This window comes from Triticum urartu, chromosome 3A, assembly GCF_056163025.1.
Source record: "Triticum urartu cultivar PI428250 chromosome 3A, HENAU_Tu73, whole genome shotgun sequence".
In the NCBI taxonomy this organism is placed as follows: domain Eukaryota; kingdom Viridiplantae; phylum Streptophyta; class Magnoliopsida; order Poales; family Poaceae; genus Triticum; species Triticum urartu.
Window position 1 is genome coordinate 729,904,611 of NC_141875.1, and position 16,747 is coordinate 729,921,357.

The 16,747-nt window shown below is 44.9% G+C and overlaps 1 protein-coding gene and 1 pseudogene across 1 annotated transcript; one reads left to right on the top strand and one right to left on the bottom strand.

Moving 5' to 3' along the window:
- Nucleotides 1-2,282: 2,282 nt before the first annotated feature.
- LOC147982321 (uncharacterized) lies at nt 2,283-4,427 on the bottom strand (annotated as a pseudogene).
- Nucleotides 4,428-5,714: 1,287 nt separating this feature from the next.
- LOC125549495 (protein neprosin-like) lies at nt 5,715-11,442 on the top strand. Its single transcript, XM_048712900.2, has 8 exons — nt 5,715-5,834; nt 7,440-7,582; nt 7,672-7,761; nt 8,030-8,206; nt 8,294-8,440; nt 8,563-8,619; nt 9,921-10,064; nt 10,957-11,442. The coding sequence occupies exons 2-8, from the start codon at nt 7,484-7,486 to the stop codon at nt 11,335-11,337; spliced, it is 1,095 nt and encodes a 364-aa protein (XP_048568857.1). The 5' UTR covers nt 5,715-5,834; nt 7,440-7,483; the 3' UTR covers nt 11,338-11,442.
- The last annotated feature ends 5,305 nt before the right edge of the window (nt 11,443-16,747 follow it).

Sequence of the window (16,747 nt, forward strand, 5' to 3'; positions counted from 1 at the left end):
CGTGGGTGAGTACCTTTGTTAAAAAGGACCTTGTATTTTCCCTTTCAAGGGTAAGGTTTCAAACATATGGTGGAGGGGTCAACTGTAAAAGGAGACCCCAACTAACTCAAAAGCCGTTGAAGATTTCAGATTCAGAATAAAAACCAATGGAGAAGGAACTTGCTTGCCAAGCCGAAGACGTCATTCGAAGAAGCCAATCCAAGGATGGAGCAGCAGTCTTCGGCTTTGAAGACCAGTTCAGGGGCTACACATGGTGTCCTGGACTGTGCCAACCTATATGGCCCATGGTCCATGGGGCGGGCTTATGGCCCGCCGATCACTAAAAGGAAGGACTACCGAAGCTACAAACCCCAACGTGATCTAGATGGAAACCTCCAAAGACTTCGCGTGTACCTCAAGGGTTGCTCTCTAGTAGGAATGTTGACAACCGACCGTATGTGTAAACCTAGTTACCCTAGGTGCATATATATAAAAGCCAAAGGGTTTAGTTTTCAGAGGCACATTTACCAGCCTTAAGGTTTAGAACACATCATCCGATCTTGAGGTAGATCATCTTGTACTCTATACTCCCTCACAATAATAGAATCAAAGTAGCATGTAAAGCTTTACCTCTTAGATAGGGCCCGGACCTGTATAAAGATCGTCTCCCTTCTTCTCGTGTAACCATTGTTCCTAGACGTATGTTCGGGACCCTCTACTCGAGATCCGACGGTTTTAGCACCGACACCGTCTGGCTACCGGTCTTGCTCCCTTGGGAGGCACGCCGGACCGACGCCATGCGGCGCCATGAATGCATCCACACTAAGGACCGGAGGAGGTGCCCATCGGACCAAAGGTTTTGGACCCTAATATGTGTCACACGTGTGTCACGAAGCAATTTCGCTCACACATCTTTTTAGCCACCCATTGTGACACGTCAGCCTTTTTGTTTTTTTCAACATTCATGCCAATAAGGAAAAAAATAAATGATGCCAGCGGGAATCTTTTGAGTTTTTTGAACTTTAAAATGTTTTATCTCTTACATGAAAAATCCGATTGAAAATCCGTGTTCATCATTAAATCCGTCGCGACGAGGACTTTGAAATTAGATCCCATATCTATATGTTTCAATGATATATTTTGCCGGTTAAAAGTTGTCATGTCTATTGCGAATAAATTTTCATGGTGTTTACACTCAAGTTGCCATGATGTGTTTCGACTACTTTTTTTCTACGTTTAAAGTAAATTTTGACATGTTATAATAAAGGGAATTAAGAAACTAAATTTCCCATGAAGAATTATTAGAATTTGCGATGATCCATGAAATAATTTCGACATGGTTCATAATTGAAAAGAAATCCATCATCAATTACTTTAAAAATGCATTGTCAATGACTAAAATTGGTCATGAACCAGAAACTAAAATTGCCATGGTGAATTACTTAGATTTTCCATGATACCTGCACTAAAATTTGCCTTGCTTCATACAAAACATAATTTCCATGATCAAAATACTAGAATTGCCATAGTCAAAACACTAAAATTGCCGTGATCTATAAACTAAAATTGCCATGGTGAATTATTAAAAATTGCCATGATACATGAATTAAATTTGCTGTGGTTAATTACTAAAAATTGTCATGGTCAATTAATAAAATTAACTTGAAAAGTAGTTGAAATACAATGGTAGCTTTAAATCTAGAAAAAAATAGATGAAACATATAATGGTAACTTTAGTTTAAATACTATGGCAACTTCAGTATAAGGTCATGACAATTTTTGGCCCCAAAAGAAACATGTCAAAACATATCAATATGGATCTAATTTTGGAGACCTTGTCGAGACGGATTTAATGATGAAAACGATTTTTTTATTTGAGAGATAAAACATTTTTATGTCCGAAAAAGCAAAAAAATCTGCTGATGTCATCTGTTTGATGTGGCAAAACGGATAGTAATGAGGGTGTTTGGACCATGTTTCTTCGTGCCGCACGTGTGTCACTAATCATTTGGGAAGGTTTTGCGTGTGACCATGTGGGCCCTTATGGTCAGCCATACAGTGCGGGCGCGTTTGGACAATATGGGCCAGATATGGGGATTGCAGGTCAGTCCATGCATTTGGACCATGGGGCGTCCGGTTGGGTGACAATTTCGCGTCCGAGAAGTGAAAAGGCAGGCTGCGTTTGAGGCGTCCAGTTTTTTTAAACGGAGGAAAAATATTTGCCTCATCAATTAATTAAGAAGAAGAGAATTGCCCAGTTAATTTTCGGAAAGCCAGGCAAAAACCGATACAAACAACCCGAAACAGGCTACTCGGGAAGCACCAAACACCGTGACCACACAGACAACCCGTCATATGCTCCTAACCCACAACAATCGTACCTCACCACACTTGCACAACTCAACAGAACCCTGACAAGAATAGCAACAACGATGAGTCGGACAATCAAAGTCACATCGACAACACAAGAAACTAAGCATCATCTATCAAGAAACCGCAGACGCCTTCCCATTAACGCACATACCGGCCACATCAATATCCTCAACCACATGCACCTCCGACCCGAAGGACTCAGAAGACGCCTCTGGATGCTCACATGACAGACATGAATCATCTCCCTCACACAAGGTCACTAGTGAGTCCACCTTCATGTGCTTCACTGACAAAAGCGAAGCAGAGCTCATACATCGCTCCCTAATCTCGGGCATGATTTGCAGCACCGGAGCCATGAGCATGGCGATGGACTCGTCTTGAGTGCTACATAACACAGGGGGCGAGATAGACATCGACGACGAAATGTTCCCAACACGGGGGGAGAAACAACCATATAACTTTGCCTCCTTGTCCTCCTCGGAGCAAACACCAACTGCAATAGGAGGATGTGGCGTCATAGCAGTCGGCAGCATAGCCGGCACAAGGGAGAGTCTACTCAGAGCAACCTCCGCCCGCTCCAAAAAGCTCACAACCCGCACCAGGCAGCCTTGCAGCAGCACAATCTGATCAGCTAGAGCAGACTGCAGCACCACTTCAGATGAGGTTGTCGAGTCCGCCTTAGCAGATACAATAGATGCCCAGGACCCATGGTGAAGCGCCTTGGAGAGGGGCGCGAATTTCACTGGACCCTTGCATAAAGCTGAAGTAGGACCATGCATGGTGTTGACGCTGGCCACGGGCGGCGTGGCAAGGCATGCCAGCGAGCTTAGAGGACGCCAGGGATTGCGACATCCGTGTGCACGGTGACATTCTCCAAACAACGTGAGCACCGCAACGGATCTCTGCAATGAGGCACACGATGCCCATGAGCAAAGCATGGCATCTACCGTGAAGCCAAGTAGGAATGGGACGAGGAGCCATTGTCGTGGATGGCGGCGGCAATATGAGCCGATGCGGGCTGCACCGCGGCAGCACCTCCTGCCAACCCCCACCCATGTCCACCTCATGACCCACACACATCTCGTCGGAGTCGACGGCCTTGGCTGCAACCGGCGGCGTCTGAGGGGCCAGCTCCTCTTCGTCTTCGTCTTCATCATCACTGTTAGCAGCAGAGGCCCACAAAACAGATCTTCGCGCACTGGTCGGCAAACCCCCCATGCCAACGACGATGCCCTCTGCGTTAGCTGATGGAGATAGGGAGGGCAGCTCCTCTTCGCAGCCCATGCCGTTGCCATTGGCCGGGGCAACAAGAGCCGGTAGCAGCAGGCCTGTGGCGGCACTGGCAGGCGGCGGTGCCGAAGCAGCTGTTGTCACGATCTTGGAACACAGCGAGGCCTTAACACCCCAAGCTTCCTTCCTAAATCTGAAACTTGGGGGCACCGGCCGCAATCGAGGGATGGCGCCGGTAGACGGGACGCTGCCTGCAGCCGTAGTGTTCGACGCTGGCACCACACGCGCAGGCAGAGGCTGCCCTGACCTGGTCTCCACGGCCGCACCCACATCACCGGCAACCGAGGTCCGACGACCCAGCAGCTGTAGCGACATGGCAGAGGACTCGCGAGCATCTGGACTCGGGGAAGCAGAGGAGACCACGGCAGAGCTCAGCCCTCGAAGGACCGACGCTGGCGGCTAGAGGACGGCGGCTGCAGCAGTGGAAGACGGCGCTGGAGCGGCTCCCGCGGAGGAGGTTCGCGAGAGCGGCGTCGCGGTGTTGACGAGGGGACGGGGCGGCGCCGAGGCTGGTGCGGGAGAGGACGCCGCGGGGTGTCCGGATCCGGTCTCGGCGGCAGCAAGGGAGGCCCGAGGCCGGAGATCCGGCCGGCGGCGGTGCGCGGCCAGCCGCCACTTGCGCGGTCGGGAGAGCGCCATCCCGTGTTTCGCCGTGGAGATATTTCTTGTTTTACTAACTTATTTGTGGGTTGCTACTAGGCGTTCAAATTTGATTTGGAGTAAAGGGCACTTTTTTAGGATTTTCAGTCCTTTTACCTTCCAGAGCCTCTCTTTCTAAGTTATGATTTTTTTTATTGTTGTCAATTTCAATTCGTTGAGTATGAGATCACTTCCCCTTGTTTTCTCAAAACACGGATTTGGCTCAGGATTGCCCTTTTTTAATTTCAGGGTTTCTTTGAATTTGACTACGATTCAATTTGGCTTAGAGACGTATATGAGGCGTCCCGTGATAGATCCTATAAGGTGAGTTTGCATGCATAGGACTGGATGTTCGAGCGAGCTTTTCGGCTCGGCCCGAAGCTCGCTCCAGCTCGGCCCGTTACAGCTCGGCCCGATAGAATAAACGAGCGAGCAGACTTGTGAAATGAGGCCCGATTCCCGACCGAGCCGAGCCGAGTTTCGCCCGGTCCAACTCGGTGACTCGCTCGAGGCCCAGCCCAATTCCCATCAGCCTTCGTCCCATTAGGGCACGAGCGACGCAGAGAGAGCGCAGTCTCTCCTTTCTCTGTTCAGTGCCGCGGCATCCCTCTCCTGGCCGCGCCGCCACATCTCTCTCCTTGCCGCGCCGCAAAACTGGACCGATGGCGGCGAGCGATGCGGCCATTCCTCACCACCCCGAATGCAGGCGGACACTCCTCCCCTGGTTTCTCGCTGTACGTGACGAGCAGGTACTCTCTCCTTCCTTCCCATTAGTAACTCGGCGCGCACACGCTCGGCACTTAGTCACGCGCGCTCCCTTGCACTGGCGCACGGACGGCAGATGACACACATGCTCCCTGCATGGCTGCGCAGGCACGCGATGGATGCATGGATGGGTGTAGGGCTTGATGGATGGATGGATCAATGCTTCTGCTTGATTGTATAGAGTGTAGCTGTCGTCCTCCTTGCCGCGCCGGATGCCGCCGTCGTCCTCGCCGCGCCGGACACTGGACGGCTCGCTCTCGGCACCGATGGCGCCGTTCATCCCTCCTATGGTGCCTGGCCAAGCGTCCGCCGCCCGACGCCCGCAAGCACAGGCTTGCACACACATTAGCAGTGCACATGCGAGCTGCTCGAGCTGGACCGAGCCAGAGACAAAACGAGCCGAGCCTCCAAAAACAGGCTTGTTCAACCAACGAGCCGAGCCGAGCTCGGCTCGCTTTAGGCGAGCCAAAGGCCGGCTCGGACTGAACTCGGCTCGGCTCGATTCGTGTCCAGCCCTAGCATGCACGGATACTTCATGATTTGACTATATTCTCTTTCGACGCTCCGTAGTCGATTCTGATGATAACTCTCTCTCTCTCCGCATCCCCTTCGGCTGAACATGCATGATGCCTGGGCTCAAGTTACATGAAGCCTGCTCGTCCACTTGAACCTCCTGGTCACGAGCAACCCCCCCTCCCCTTCCCCACGCCCTTCTCCCTCCCCTTGCCCAAGTAGCCTTCCTTCTCCTCGGAAAGATCTGGATCTCCGCACCAAGTTTGTCAAACCAGGTGAGCCTCCGGACTCTGAATTTTGGCCGAGTCTGCATTCATCCGTAGTAGCCCATTGTTCAGGCGCCTGCCATTTCTGCGCAGAACTAACTAGTTGTGGAATGTCATTTCCATGGTTAGCTGCTCTGTTTTTGCCTTGCTGGTACAGTAGCAGAGTAGTCCATCTTGAACTTCTAGCGTTTTGATTAATCAACCCCTTGAGTTGTCTTCTGAGTTTTTACGCACATGTCAGTACGTTTATTAGTTAGCAGCTAAACAATGCATGAATAAAGTTGAGCAATTAGGTAGAAGTTTTGTGGATATTCACCCCATCAACAGACCCCTGTCATTGCTATTGTAAGCACATGGTGATAATTGAGATGTTTATGCCCTGTTGGAGCAAAGTGGTTTTCCTATTCCTGCGCTCCAAACGGGGCCTTTGTGAAATTGGATTTGTCCATTCTCCATAATCTCTATCTTTGTATAGTGTGGTGTGTGTGGGTGCGCGCACGCCTCTTTATTGAGCCACAAATAATCTATGCCCCATACAAGTCAGATCCTCTTGTTCATGAGCGTTTCAGTAAATTGGGCTCACATGGACAAGGTCACTAATGTCACCAGTTTCATTAGCTAACTAATCTCATGTGCCATAAGTTTGATCGACAGTAATGGTTCTCGTTAGCACATAAGTGCATGTAAAACTTCTTTGTTTGTCAGTCCCTCTCATATATATGACTCTCTGGTAGCTAATTAGATCTGTTACAGAACCATGCATAAGCCACTTGTTCAGTTAAGGTTCGACAAACCCTATTTGTGCAGTTAAAATATACCAGCTGAGCAAATTGAATACAGTGAACATATAGGCACTAGAGAGTCACTTGATTAAAAAATTGGTCAATTTGGTAAGCCACTGAACCTTGATTCGATGCATTGAATTATATGATGGTTAATGAGGTTTCAAGTCTACTACAGTAAATCACATAATGGAGCTTGTCTACCCCAATACATGCAGCCTTTAATTTGATATGGCGCAAAGGGATGTACAGTACTATTTTATTTCTTACTGTTAATTTGTCATGATGGTTTTGGTCTCCTAAAGTCCAAATTGTCTTTGTACAACAAACCTGTCGGTTAATACCCACTGTTTGGTGCGTGCTAATATAAATCTTTGTTAAATTTGTAACTTACTTTTTTGTATGGATATACTTGTTGTCTAATTAAATAAACTATGTCCGATCATCAGCGCAAGCAATTATTTAGTGTGATATGTGCTCAAACAGAAGGAACAACTTTTGGTTGAGTTATTGTCGTTTATAAGACAGTATACACAATATGGTGTGCATATATCAAAACCTTGCTTATATTGTGAGCATCTACTGCAATATAGGTCAGTCAAAAGTTGTCACATTTAGCAGCCCCAGTTAGTCGTACATACTATGCTGTGAACTGAAACAAATACAGCCCTGGCTATTCTGGGCCATATGCACTTTTCCCTCAGTCTTCTATTAGGAGTTTTTTTTTTCTGTGAAATTGACCCAACAAATATGTTTATAGATTCAGTTTTTCATTCTACTTGTTTGCATGACTTAAATAACACATTCACTTTTCATTATTTGTCTTTATAAGCTTTGGGGTTGAGCAAGCAATTCACAAGCTTGGAGGTAGCTGAGATGAAAAAATATTCGAAGCTTTTGGTTGTCTTGTGGATGTTTTTGCTTTTGTTAATCAGCACCGGAGATTCAACAAAGTCAGTTATCAAGTTTATAAAGGTGTGCGTCCATTTTACTCTAAAACTTCTAACTTCACTCTATTTCATTATGGTTACTTACCAAGACATAGTTTCCTATTATATTTACAGAGCGAAGATGGTGATATAATCGAGTGTGTTGATATTTACCAGCAACCATCTTTTGAGCATTTGGTTATAAAAAATGACACAAAATTTGAGGTAACGTTTGTTGTTACAATTATTTTAATTTCTTGCCTGTGAGGATATCTAAATACAAGTAGTGCCACTAGCTTATACTAGTATATCACTGTATGTAAAATAGTTGAAGTAGTAAACTTAAAAGTTGACCTATATGCAATCCATAAGTTTAAAGAAAATAGAAAAAATATTACATTTTGTGGGCACAAAACTACATTTTCTTATACCTCCTTATAGCCTTGATCACTGAGGGCAACCTAATTAACTTTATGCTTTTGTGCTGTACCAGATGCAACAGATGTTTAGCACGAATAATAAGAAAACCAATGCAACCACAAGTGCAGTGGTTCATCAAATATGGCAGAAGAGTGGAAACTGTCCAAGTGGCACAATTCCTATTAGAAGGATGACAAATAAATCTCATGTCGAGCTTGAGCAGGAACAACTCACTGCATGCAAAATAGAGGTGAGTTTACTTGATAATCACCAATTACTACTATACGCGATCTCAGATAAAGTTACATGATGATGATGTTTTATTATGATTTACCAGTTTGCTGGTATTGAAACATACCAAACTGTATATGGAGCAAGGGCGGATATAAATGCCTGGTCAATAAATGTTGAGCCAAATGAGTGGAGCGTCAGTGCAATTAATATCTACAACGAAAATGGGTCGTACATTCAGTATGGTTGGATGGTAACGTTCCTCCATATTCTTAGCATCGTGTTCTAACTTTCATTGTTAGTAGTATTACACTTGCCTTTTCATGGAAAGCTAAAAGGGTCGAGGACAAACTAAATAGTTATTGGTTCTTTCAGGTCAGTCCATCTTTATACGAAGATGATGGTGAAACGAGATTATTTATTCGCACAGTGGTACAACCTTGAATCTCTCCTTGGAAATTATAATAAAATCATATAGCACGTCATTAAATATATGTTACAGATCAATGCACCTATATGTTAAATGTATTAATCTATATGTCACTATTTAAAAATTAATGCAATTGATGCTACGTATCAATGCACCCATGGGCGGATTTAGGCCCCAGGCAAAAGGGGCAGCGGCCTGGGGCGTGAGGCCCATGTCCTTCATATACTAGTGCACTGTAGCTACAGTAAATTGCTACAGTCAACAACAGAGCTGCCTGGGCCTTGGCCCAGTTCGCCTGGGCCTTGGCTCATTCCTGGGTCCGCCACTGAATGCACCCTTTAGTTGTTCAGATGTTGACTACTAGTTTTTCGCCTTGTTAGGCTGCTACCAATAACTATACTTGTACTTCATTTTTTTTCGGAAAGAGGCATAACACTCGGAACTCTGCATCGGTTGATGCACATAACACTTAATTAATTATTGCACCGGTTACAAGATCTATATATTGCAGAAGTGATAAGGAACATATGAAGCTTCATGGGTCACATATCCTTTTCCTGTGCTCACACCTAAATCGTTGGATAAATCTCAAGCAGTTGTCTCCCACATGTTTCACTTAGAGACCATAAACACCCTTTCTCTTCCCGGCGAAGATACGAGCACGTATGGATCCAATTAAAAGCCTGGGAAATTACCTGTAAATTTTCTGGAACTTTTGTCATGTTAAAAAATAGTTATTGAGACAATTCCATATAACCAAAGTAAAAGCGCTAACTCCCACACGAATTTGAGCCTTCCACTGTTGGTAAATGTTCACCAACTAGTTGATGAACATATTCATACTACTCATAGGTGGTGGCGAATTAAACATCTTGGGCCCTAAATCACATCAGCTTGGCGGATGTTATATAGACATGGGTATTGTTTTCCCGTGTGGTGGTGGTGGTGGGGGGGGGGGGGGGCATCTCCTACCAAAGTATCATCCCAAAATGTTGCGGTGAGGTCATTTCCCACCACAAAACCACTCTGCAAAGAGAAGCAGTAGGCTTCTGCAAGCTCATTATCCAAGACTACCACGTTTGTTAACAGAAATAAAACTGAGGTTGAGCATACATCAATATGGTTTTTGATATCTATTTTTTTGAAAATATACTAGTTAGGATGCTTTTTTGAGACAGAATAAAAATGTACTAGCAGCATGCATATATTGGTACGGCCTTTACTTTTATGTGGACGACTTTTGAAAGCCACAAACATACTCCGATGGTACTAACAAATTACTCCTTTGGAGCTAATTCTTCAGGACCCACCTCGTGGCATTGATTGCTTCAATCTGAAATGCAATGGGTTTGTACAAATATCAAACGAGTATGCTTTTGGTGCGGCCTTAACTCCTTTATCAGAGTTTGGTGGGGGGCAGACTGAGATTCAACTCACTCTATACAAGGTAACTAAAAGTTCAAGCAGTGTAATAGGTATGTAGTTCGTATATAACTGGACCATGGGAAGTAAAAAAAATCTTTTCAAGAGCCCTAAAAATATATCATCTAAATTTAGTTTAAGGAATAGCTTCACATCTAGGGAGTATATTTTACAAAACTTTGTCTAGTTCTATGAAAACTGAGTTTAAAAAATAAAGGTCAATTTTATTAAACTATCTCTAAGATACCCTTGATTCAAATGCTCTTGGTAGGAGAACCTTGAAAAAAATTGTTCCTTACAAATTTATCTTATGTGAAATGTTTGTTTTACTTAATCTGTCTGAATCCACGATGCACTATATTTATAACTAAGAAAACCTTTTCAGAAGTATTAATTCGATGCATACTCATTTGTTGATGCAACAATATAGTACACATTTGAAATATGGATGTGAAATAACAATCTTCAATCCAAAATGACATTGCAATATATCATTTCTGTGTTTTTGAACCACACATGCATATGCATGTAGGTAAAAACGGTCATCATGAAGGTGTAGTGTGATAGCAGCATACATACGTATTCTCCCTCTATCCAAATCTAAAGGGCCTAATTTTTGAAGTTGCCTTTGACCATGGATAATAAGATTAATAAGATATGAGATGCATGATACAAAAAAGTAATTCATTAGAAACTCCTTTTGCATCCGAGCTTAACTGTATACTTTTTGTAAACATACACATCATACATTGTTTGGTCTAATCTGTGGTCAAAGATAACATTGGAAAAGTATTAGGCAGTGTATATTTGGATGGAGGGAGTATGTTATTAGTTGGGGCAGACGTTGTTTTAGTTTTGCGAATCTACTCTTTTCCCTGTATCTGCCCATGTAATTAACTAATAACACGAGCATACAGGATGAAATAACCGGGAGATGGTGCGTGATGTACAACGACCGATTACTGGGGTATTGGCCGCGGGAGCAGTTTCCACAGTTTGAGAATGGCGTGGCGGCATTTTGGGGAGGGCAGCTCTGCAACATGCATACCGGTAACAGGTACACGACGACCGAAATGGGGAGCGGCAGCCTTCCGTCAGAAGGTTATGGAAAGAGTGCCTACATCCATGGCTTGGAGGTGATGGATATGGGCCAAAACTGGAATAGGCCGCTTGAACTATATCAAAACCTCAGCTCCGATTGCTATAAGGTGGAGACGTTCAAGACCAGGGACGGCAAGGTGTCCGCTTACTTTGGAGGGACGGCTAGTATCAAGTGCTGCGGCATGTACTGCGAGTAAGAAAATCCAAGTAGACACGGCTTTGGTTTTAAGACCTCCCATTTAATTCTAATGTGTTGAATTCCGTCGCCACTTTAATTATACTGTATGTACATCATAAAATTTCTTGTCATAATCAAGCTTGACTTTTCAGTTATAAATTAGTAAACTTCTATGTTTTTCTGTTTCCTACTGTGCATATTGTCGGCTTCCTTAAAACTGCATTTTTTATAGAGTGATGTCTTTGGATTTTTCTTTAATGAGTGTGTTCTCTTCATCGTTTAATGTATGCCACCATATATTACTTATTATTAAAACAAATAGTAATCTGGCTTGCGCAAGTGTGCGGGCATCATCTCTATTCATTTTTAATGATCAAAATACATAGTCCCATATATAATTTTTTTGAGGGAACGCATTATATAGATATTTAGTACTCCCTCTGTGTATTAGTTTACGGAGGGAGTAGTATGATATGTGAGGGAATATTGTTGTCAAAGATACTCCATATGTTATCTTCACCAAGTGACTCTTCGTTGGAAAATTTAAAATGTAATGCCTTTTCGTTTGATTGTATGTTTTGGTTTTGCCAAAGGAAAATAATAAGATATGTAAATGCTAGGTAGAAAACTTGAACATGAAAAAAAAATATTCTTTCTACGCAGCTTAGTGATTAATCGCAAGACGACTATTTTATTTACCCAAGGGTGTATGAAACTAAATAACAATTCACATTTAAATTATTGTTGAATATAAAGTATATCTTAATCAAGAGTTCTAAATGCCATGTTATAGTTGATAAAACAAAATAATGTGAATTTATACCATCAACCACTCCATTGTGCTTAGTGCCCTGACATTTGTGTTAACCTTTTCTCTCATAGTTATGTAAACCATCCTGTTGTTCACATGCGCCCGCTTCTTTCAATTTTCCAGCAGTGTACCTCTCCAGAAATGCTAAGTTAGTGCTGAGAGCATAATCCAATTTTTAAGTGTATTTTCAGTGCTATCTATTAAAAAAATTACCAAGATTGTAAATGAAATCCTCCCTTCACAATGGGCATCACAGTTAAATCTATACCTAATAATAAAGGAAGGCATGTTTCACAAATATTTTGGTCCGTTCACATACATTATATTTTATGAGGTTTATTCTATTCGAGGTGGTACTATTTTTTTTAGGCCGAGGTGGTACTAATTTTTCGGAAGCAAGAGATTGTTGTCACTTTGTATTTGCGGAGCTGTGATGTGCCAGCCCTTCACATAGGCAGAAGTTGTACAGAAGTCAAAAATATCACAAGATATAAAACTGGGAAGCGGGCATTTGAAACCAGAAATGTTAGATGGAGTAGAGAGGATTTCTTGGAATTGATGATGGATATTTTATTGAGCCTCTCCGGCAGTTTATATAGAGTATAAGGCTTGGAGGGAATGAAGCCTCTTGTAGAGATAAGGCAGGAGATGATTACAAATCATAGTCTACCATATACAAATATATGCCTATATACTCTAACATCCCTCTGAAGTCGTAGCGGTAGCGCCGCAGACAATAGGAGCGTCGTGGACGGTCAGACTGGAGAGAATAGCAGCCGATGGGCTGACATCCCCCTGTAGTCGTAGTTGGAGTGTTGTGGACGATGTCGCGTCGCGGATGCGTTGATTGTAGAGGAAGCGGACGAGTTGCTCAAGTGGGGTGGTAGCCCTTTGTGCCGTTGTCGAGGTAGCCGAGAGCAAGGGTGGTGTAGCTGCGGTCGAGGTTGCCGTGCGAGGTAGCCGAGAGCAAGGGTGGTGTAGCCGTGGTCGATGTCTAGTCGGGGAGGCCGGTGTCGAGGTAGTCACCGTGGAGCCGTGGGCACAAGGAGGCGCCAAATTAGCCATGGGCGCACTGGTATCAAAGTAGTGGTGCGCCAGAAAGAAGATGATGTTGACGAGGCGTCATGTCGGGTTTGCCAAACTTGGGGATACGTCGTGAGCGAAGGCCTGCGTCAGTGTTGCCCGCACCGGGAATGCGTAGACGGACGAAGTCGGTGTTGACGATGCACTGCTCCAGGCTTGCCAGGCCTGGGAACACATTGGGGACGAAGGCACGCGTCGGTGTTGCCAGCGTTGGGCATGCTTAGACGGGGACCTGCACAAGTTGTATGCCTTTTCGGAGGAATCGTAGGGGGCGGCAGAGAAGTACTCGACGACGTTTGCGGCGCCAATCGGCGCGGGGCCAATGTCGCCAACGATAGTAGGAGTAGACGAAGTGGTCGGGGAAGAGGACGGCGACGCTAGCAATGAGCTGGTGCTGGACGAAGACGAAGGGGGATTGGACGGGCGACGCGGCTCGGGTGAGCGAGCGGTAGCAGCATCAAAGAAGAGCGGTGTCGGCAGCTTGACGGTGGCGGCGGCTGGGTTAGGAGTGCGATGGTGATGCTCAAACTAGGCGGGGAAGAACCTGACAGCGTGACGAAGACCGGCGCGGACGATAGTGTTCTGATACGTCTCCAACTTATCTATAATTATGTTATCTATTTTGGATGTTTTATATGCATTATTATGCTATTTTATATTATTTTTGGGACTAACTTATTAACCCAGAGCCTAGTGCCAGTTTCTGTTATTTCCTTATTTTTGAGTTTTACAGAAAAGGAATATCAAACAGAGTCCAAACAAAATAAAACTTTACGATGATTTTTCTTGGACCAGAAGACACACGTAGGACTTGGAGACAAAGGCAGAAGAGTCCCGAGGGCTCCACAAGCCCTTAGGGCGTGCCCTAGGGGGGGGCGTCCCCTGGCTTGTGGGCCCAACATGACTCCTCTAACCCTAATTCTTGGCCTATAAATTCCCAAATATTCTCAAACCAACAGAAGCGTCCACCAAAATACTTTTCCGCCACCGCAAGCCTCTGTTTCCACGAGATCCCATCTTGGGGCCTTTTTCGGCATCCCGCCAGAGAGGGATTCGATCACGGAGGGCATCTACATCAACCCTAGTGCCCCTCCAATGAAGCGTGAGTAGTTTACCACAAACCTAATGGTCCATAGCTAGTAGCTAGATGGCTTCTTCTCTCTCTTTGATCTTCAATACAATGTTCTCCTCGATGTTCTTGGATACCTATCTGATGTAATCTTATTTTGCGGTGTGTTTCTCGAGATCGATGAATTGTGGATTTATGATCAGATTATCTATGAATATTATTTGAATCTTCTCTAACTTCTTATATGCATGATTTGATATCTTTTTATTTCTCTTCGAATTATCGATTTGGTTTGGCCAATTGGATTGGTTTTTCTTGCAATGGGAGAGGTGCTTAGTTTTGGGTTCAATCTTGTGGTGTCCTAACCCAGTGACAAAGTAGGGGTAGCGAGGCATGTATTTGTGTTGTTGCCATCAAGGGTAAAAAGATGGGGTTTTCATCATATTGTTTGAGTTTATCCCTCTACATCATGTCATCTTACTTAAGGCGTTACTCCGTTCTTTATGAACTTAATACTCTAGATGCATGTTTGATAGCGGTCGATGTGTGGAGTAATAGTTGTAGATGCAGGCAGGAGTCGGTCTACTTGAAGCGGACATGATGCCTATATTCATAATCATTACCTTGGATATCGTCATAACTTTGTGATTTTCTATCAATTGCTCGACAATAATTTGTTCACCCACCGTATTATTTTCCTTCAAGAGAGAAGCCTCTAGTGAAACCTATGGCCCCCGAGTCTATTTTCCATCATATATTTTCAGATCTATAAACCAAAAATACCTTGCTGCAATTTATTTACTTTTACGTTTTAGGTTTGTTTGTGCTTCGCCATAAAAAAGTGTCAACCTCCATTTATCCTTGTCCGGTTCATCCACAGAGCAGTCAATGTGATAAACAGAATAACCAAGAATTTCAATCTTTATTGGGTTGTTCCAAAAAATCCCTAAACCTCCACTCCTTCCTTGGCTACTTACAGCATAGCCATTATCATAGCCAATAGATCCTGCTAAGTTTTCTACCCTCGTTCTATCTATCTGAGTCTCGACAATACATAGAAAGGTAGGGGCAAAGTTTCACGCTAAATCGCGTAGTTCTCGAACTGTCGCGGCCTTACCCGCCCCACGACAGTTCCAACTTAGAATACTCATTGTGCCCGGCGGCACTCCTCGCGGGAGCCCGCTGATGCTGCATTTGGTGTTGTTGTATCCTTTGGACCTTTCTTATATTCGCTTGGGACTGTCGTCGTTTCCAGCTCACCATCGGCCCTTGATTTCTTCGGCCTCTTGCTCTCCTTTCTGGGCGAAACATAGACAGGCGGGAGGGGGGGACTAGTGCCTGAGCGACCACTAGCTCCCTTGACATATTCCCTTTTGCCCGTTTGCATCAGACGTACTTGCTCCGTTCTCAACAGAGGTTCTTTTATTTGAAAGCTGCACCTGATTTTGCTCCACCCCCTCTTCCAATGGGAGTTTGCCTACGTCAACCCCATCGTCTTTCTCTCTGTCCACCACTGATGCTTCGTTGGTGTTGTTCTGTTGCTGGTGTGCATTAAAGCGCCAGCTCTGATTCGGGTTGTTAGCTTCACATACCCTTCCACGTCCTCCTGATCTAGCTCCTCCTCTTCCGCGCTGCGGCGTGAAGTTTCCCCGACCAGCGGGCCTGAAACGGGTGATATCAGCATACAGAAACTCCCCCCACTCAAACATTGATTGATCATGCTCCCCATCACCACACTCCTCATGCCAATGCCCGAACTCTCCACAGTTATAGCAGAAGATGGGTAGCTTTTCATATTTAACCCGATACCTGACCCTTTCCTCCCCCTTCGTCCCTGTGACAAACCTCTTAATCTTTGCGTTAATGTTGAGCTTCACCCTCACCCTGACAAACTCTCCAAAGAAGCCTGCAGGTAGCTTCAACTGTACCTCTTGCACCTCCCCGATCCTAGATGCCAAGCCTCTGACCGCTGGTTCAATCAAGAACTTGTCGGGGAGACAATGGATTTGTGCCCAAATAGCTAATTTATCCAGCTTGAACGAATCTGGGTTTTTAAAGCCATCGTACTCCTTCATTATGACCGCCTGATCTCTGAACAGCCATGGACCCTCTGACATCGCCTTGTTCCAGTCCCCTAAACAGCCAAATTGTGCCGTGAAGAGATTCTCACGGATTTTCCTCCAGACCACCGGTCGTGCCGGATTCCAGGCCGCCCTCATATCCCCATATAGAGCGTTGGGACTAAAGGTTTTTGGTGTATGGACTCTAACGATCGCCAGCCACTTCGCCGGTTCCGCCATGTCTGGCAGTTCTTCCTCCCAGATGAAATCATCCTCCTCCTCTTCCTGCAAGGTGAGCCTCGCAAGCAGTTCCTCAGTGGTTTCCTCTCCCTTCATCTTCTGCGATCTTGCGTTGTCCGCCATCTCTCCCGATCCGATCTATACCAACTGACTCCGCCTCCCTCTT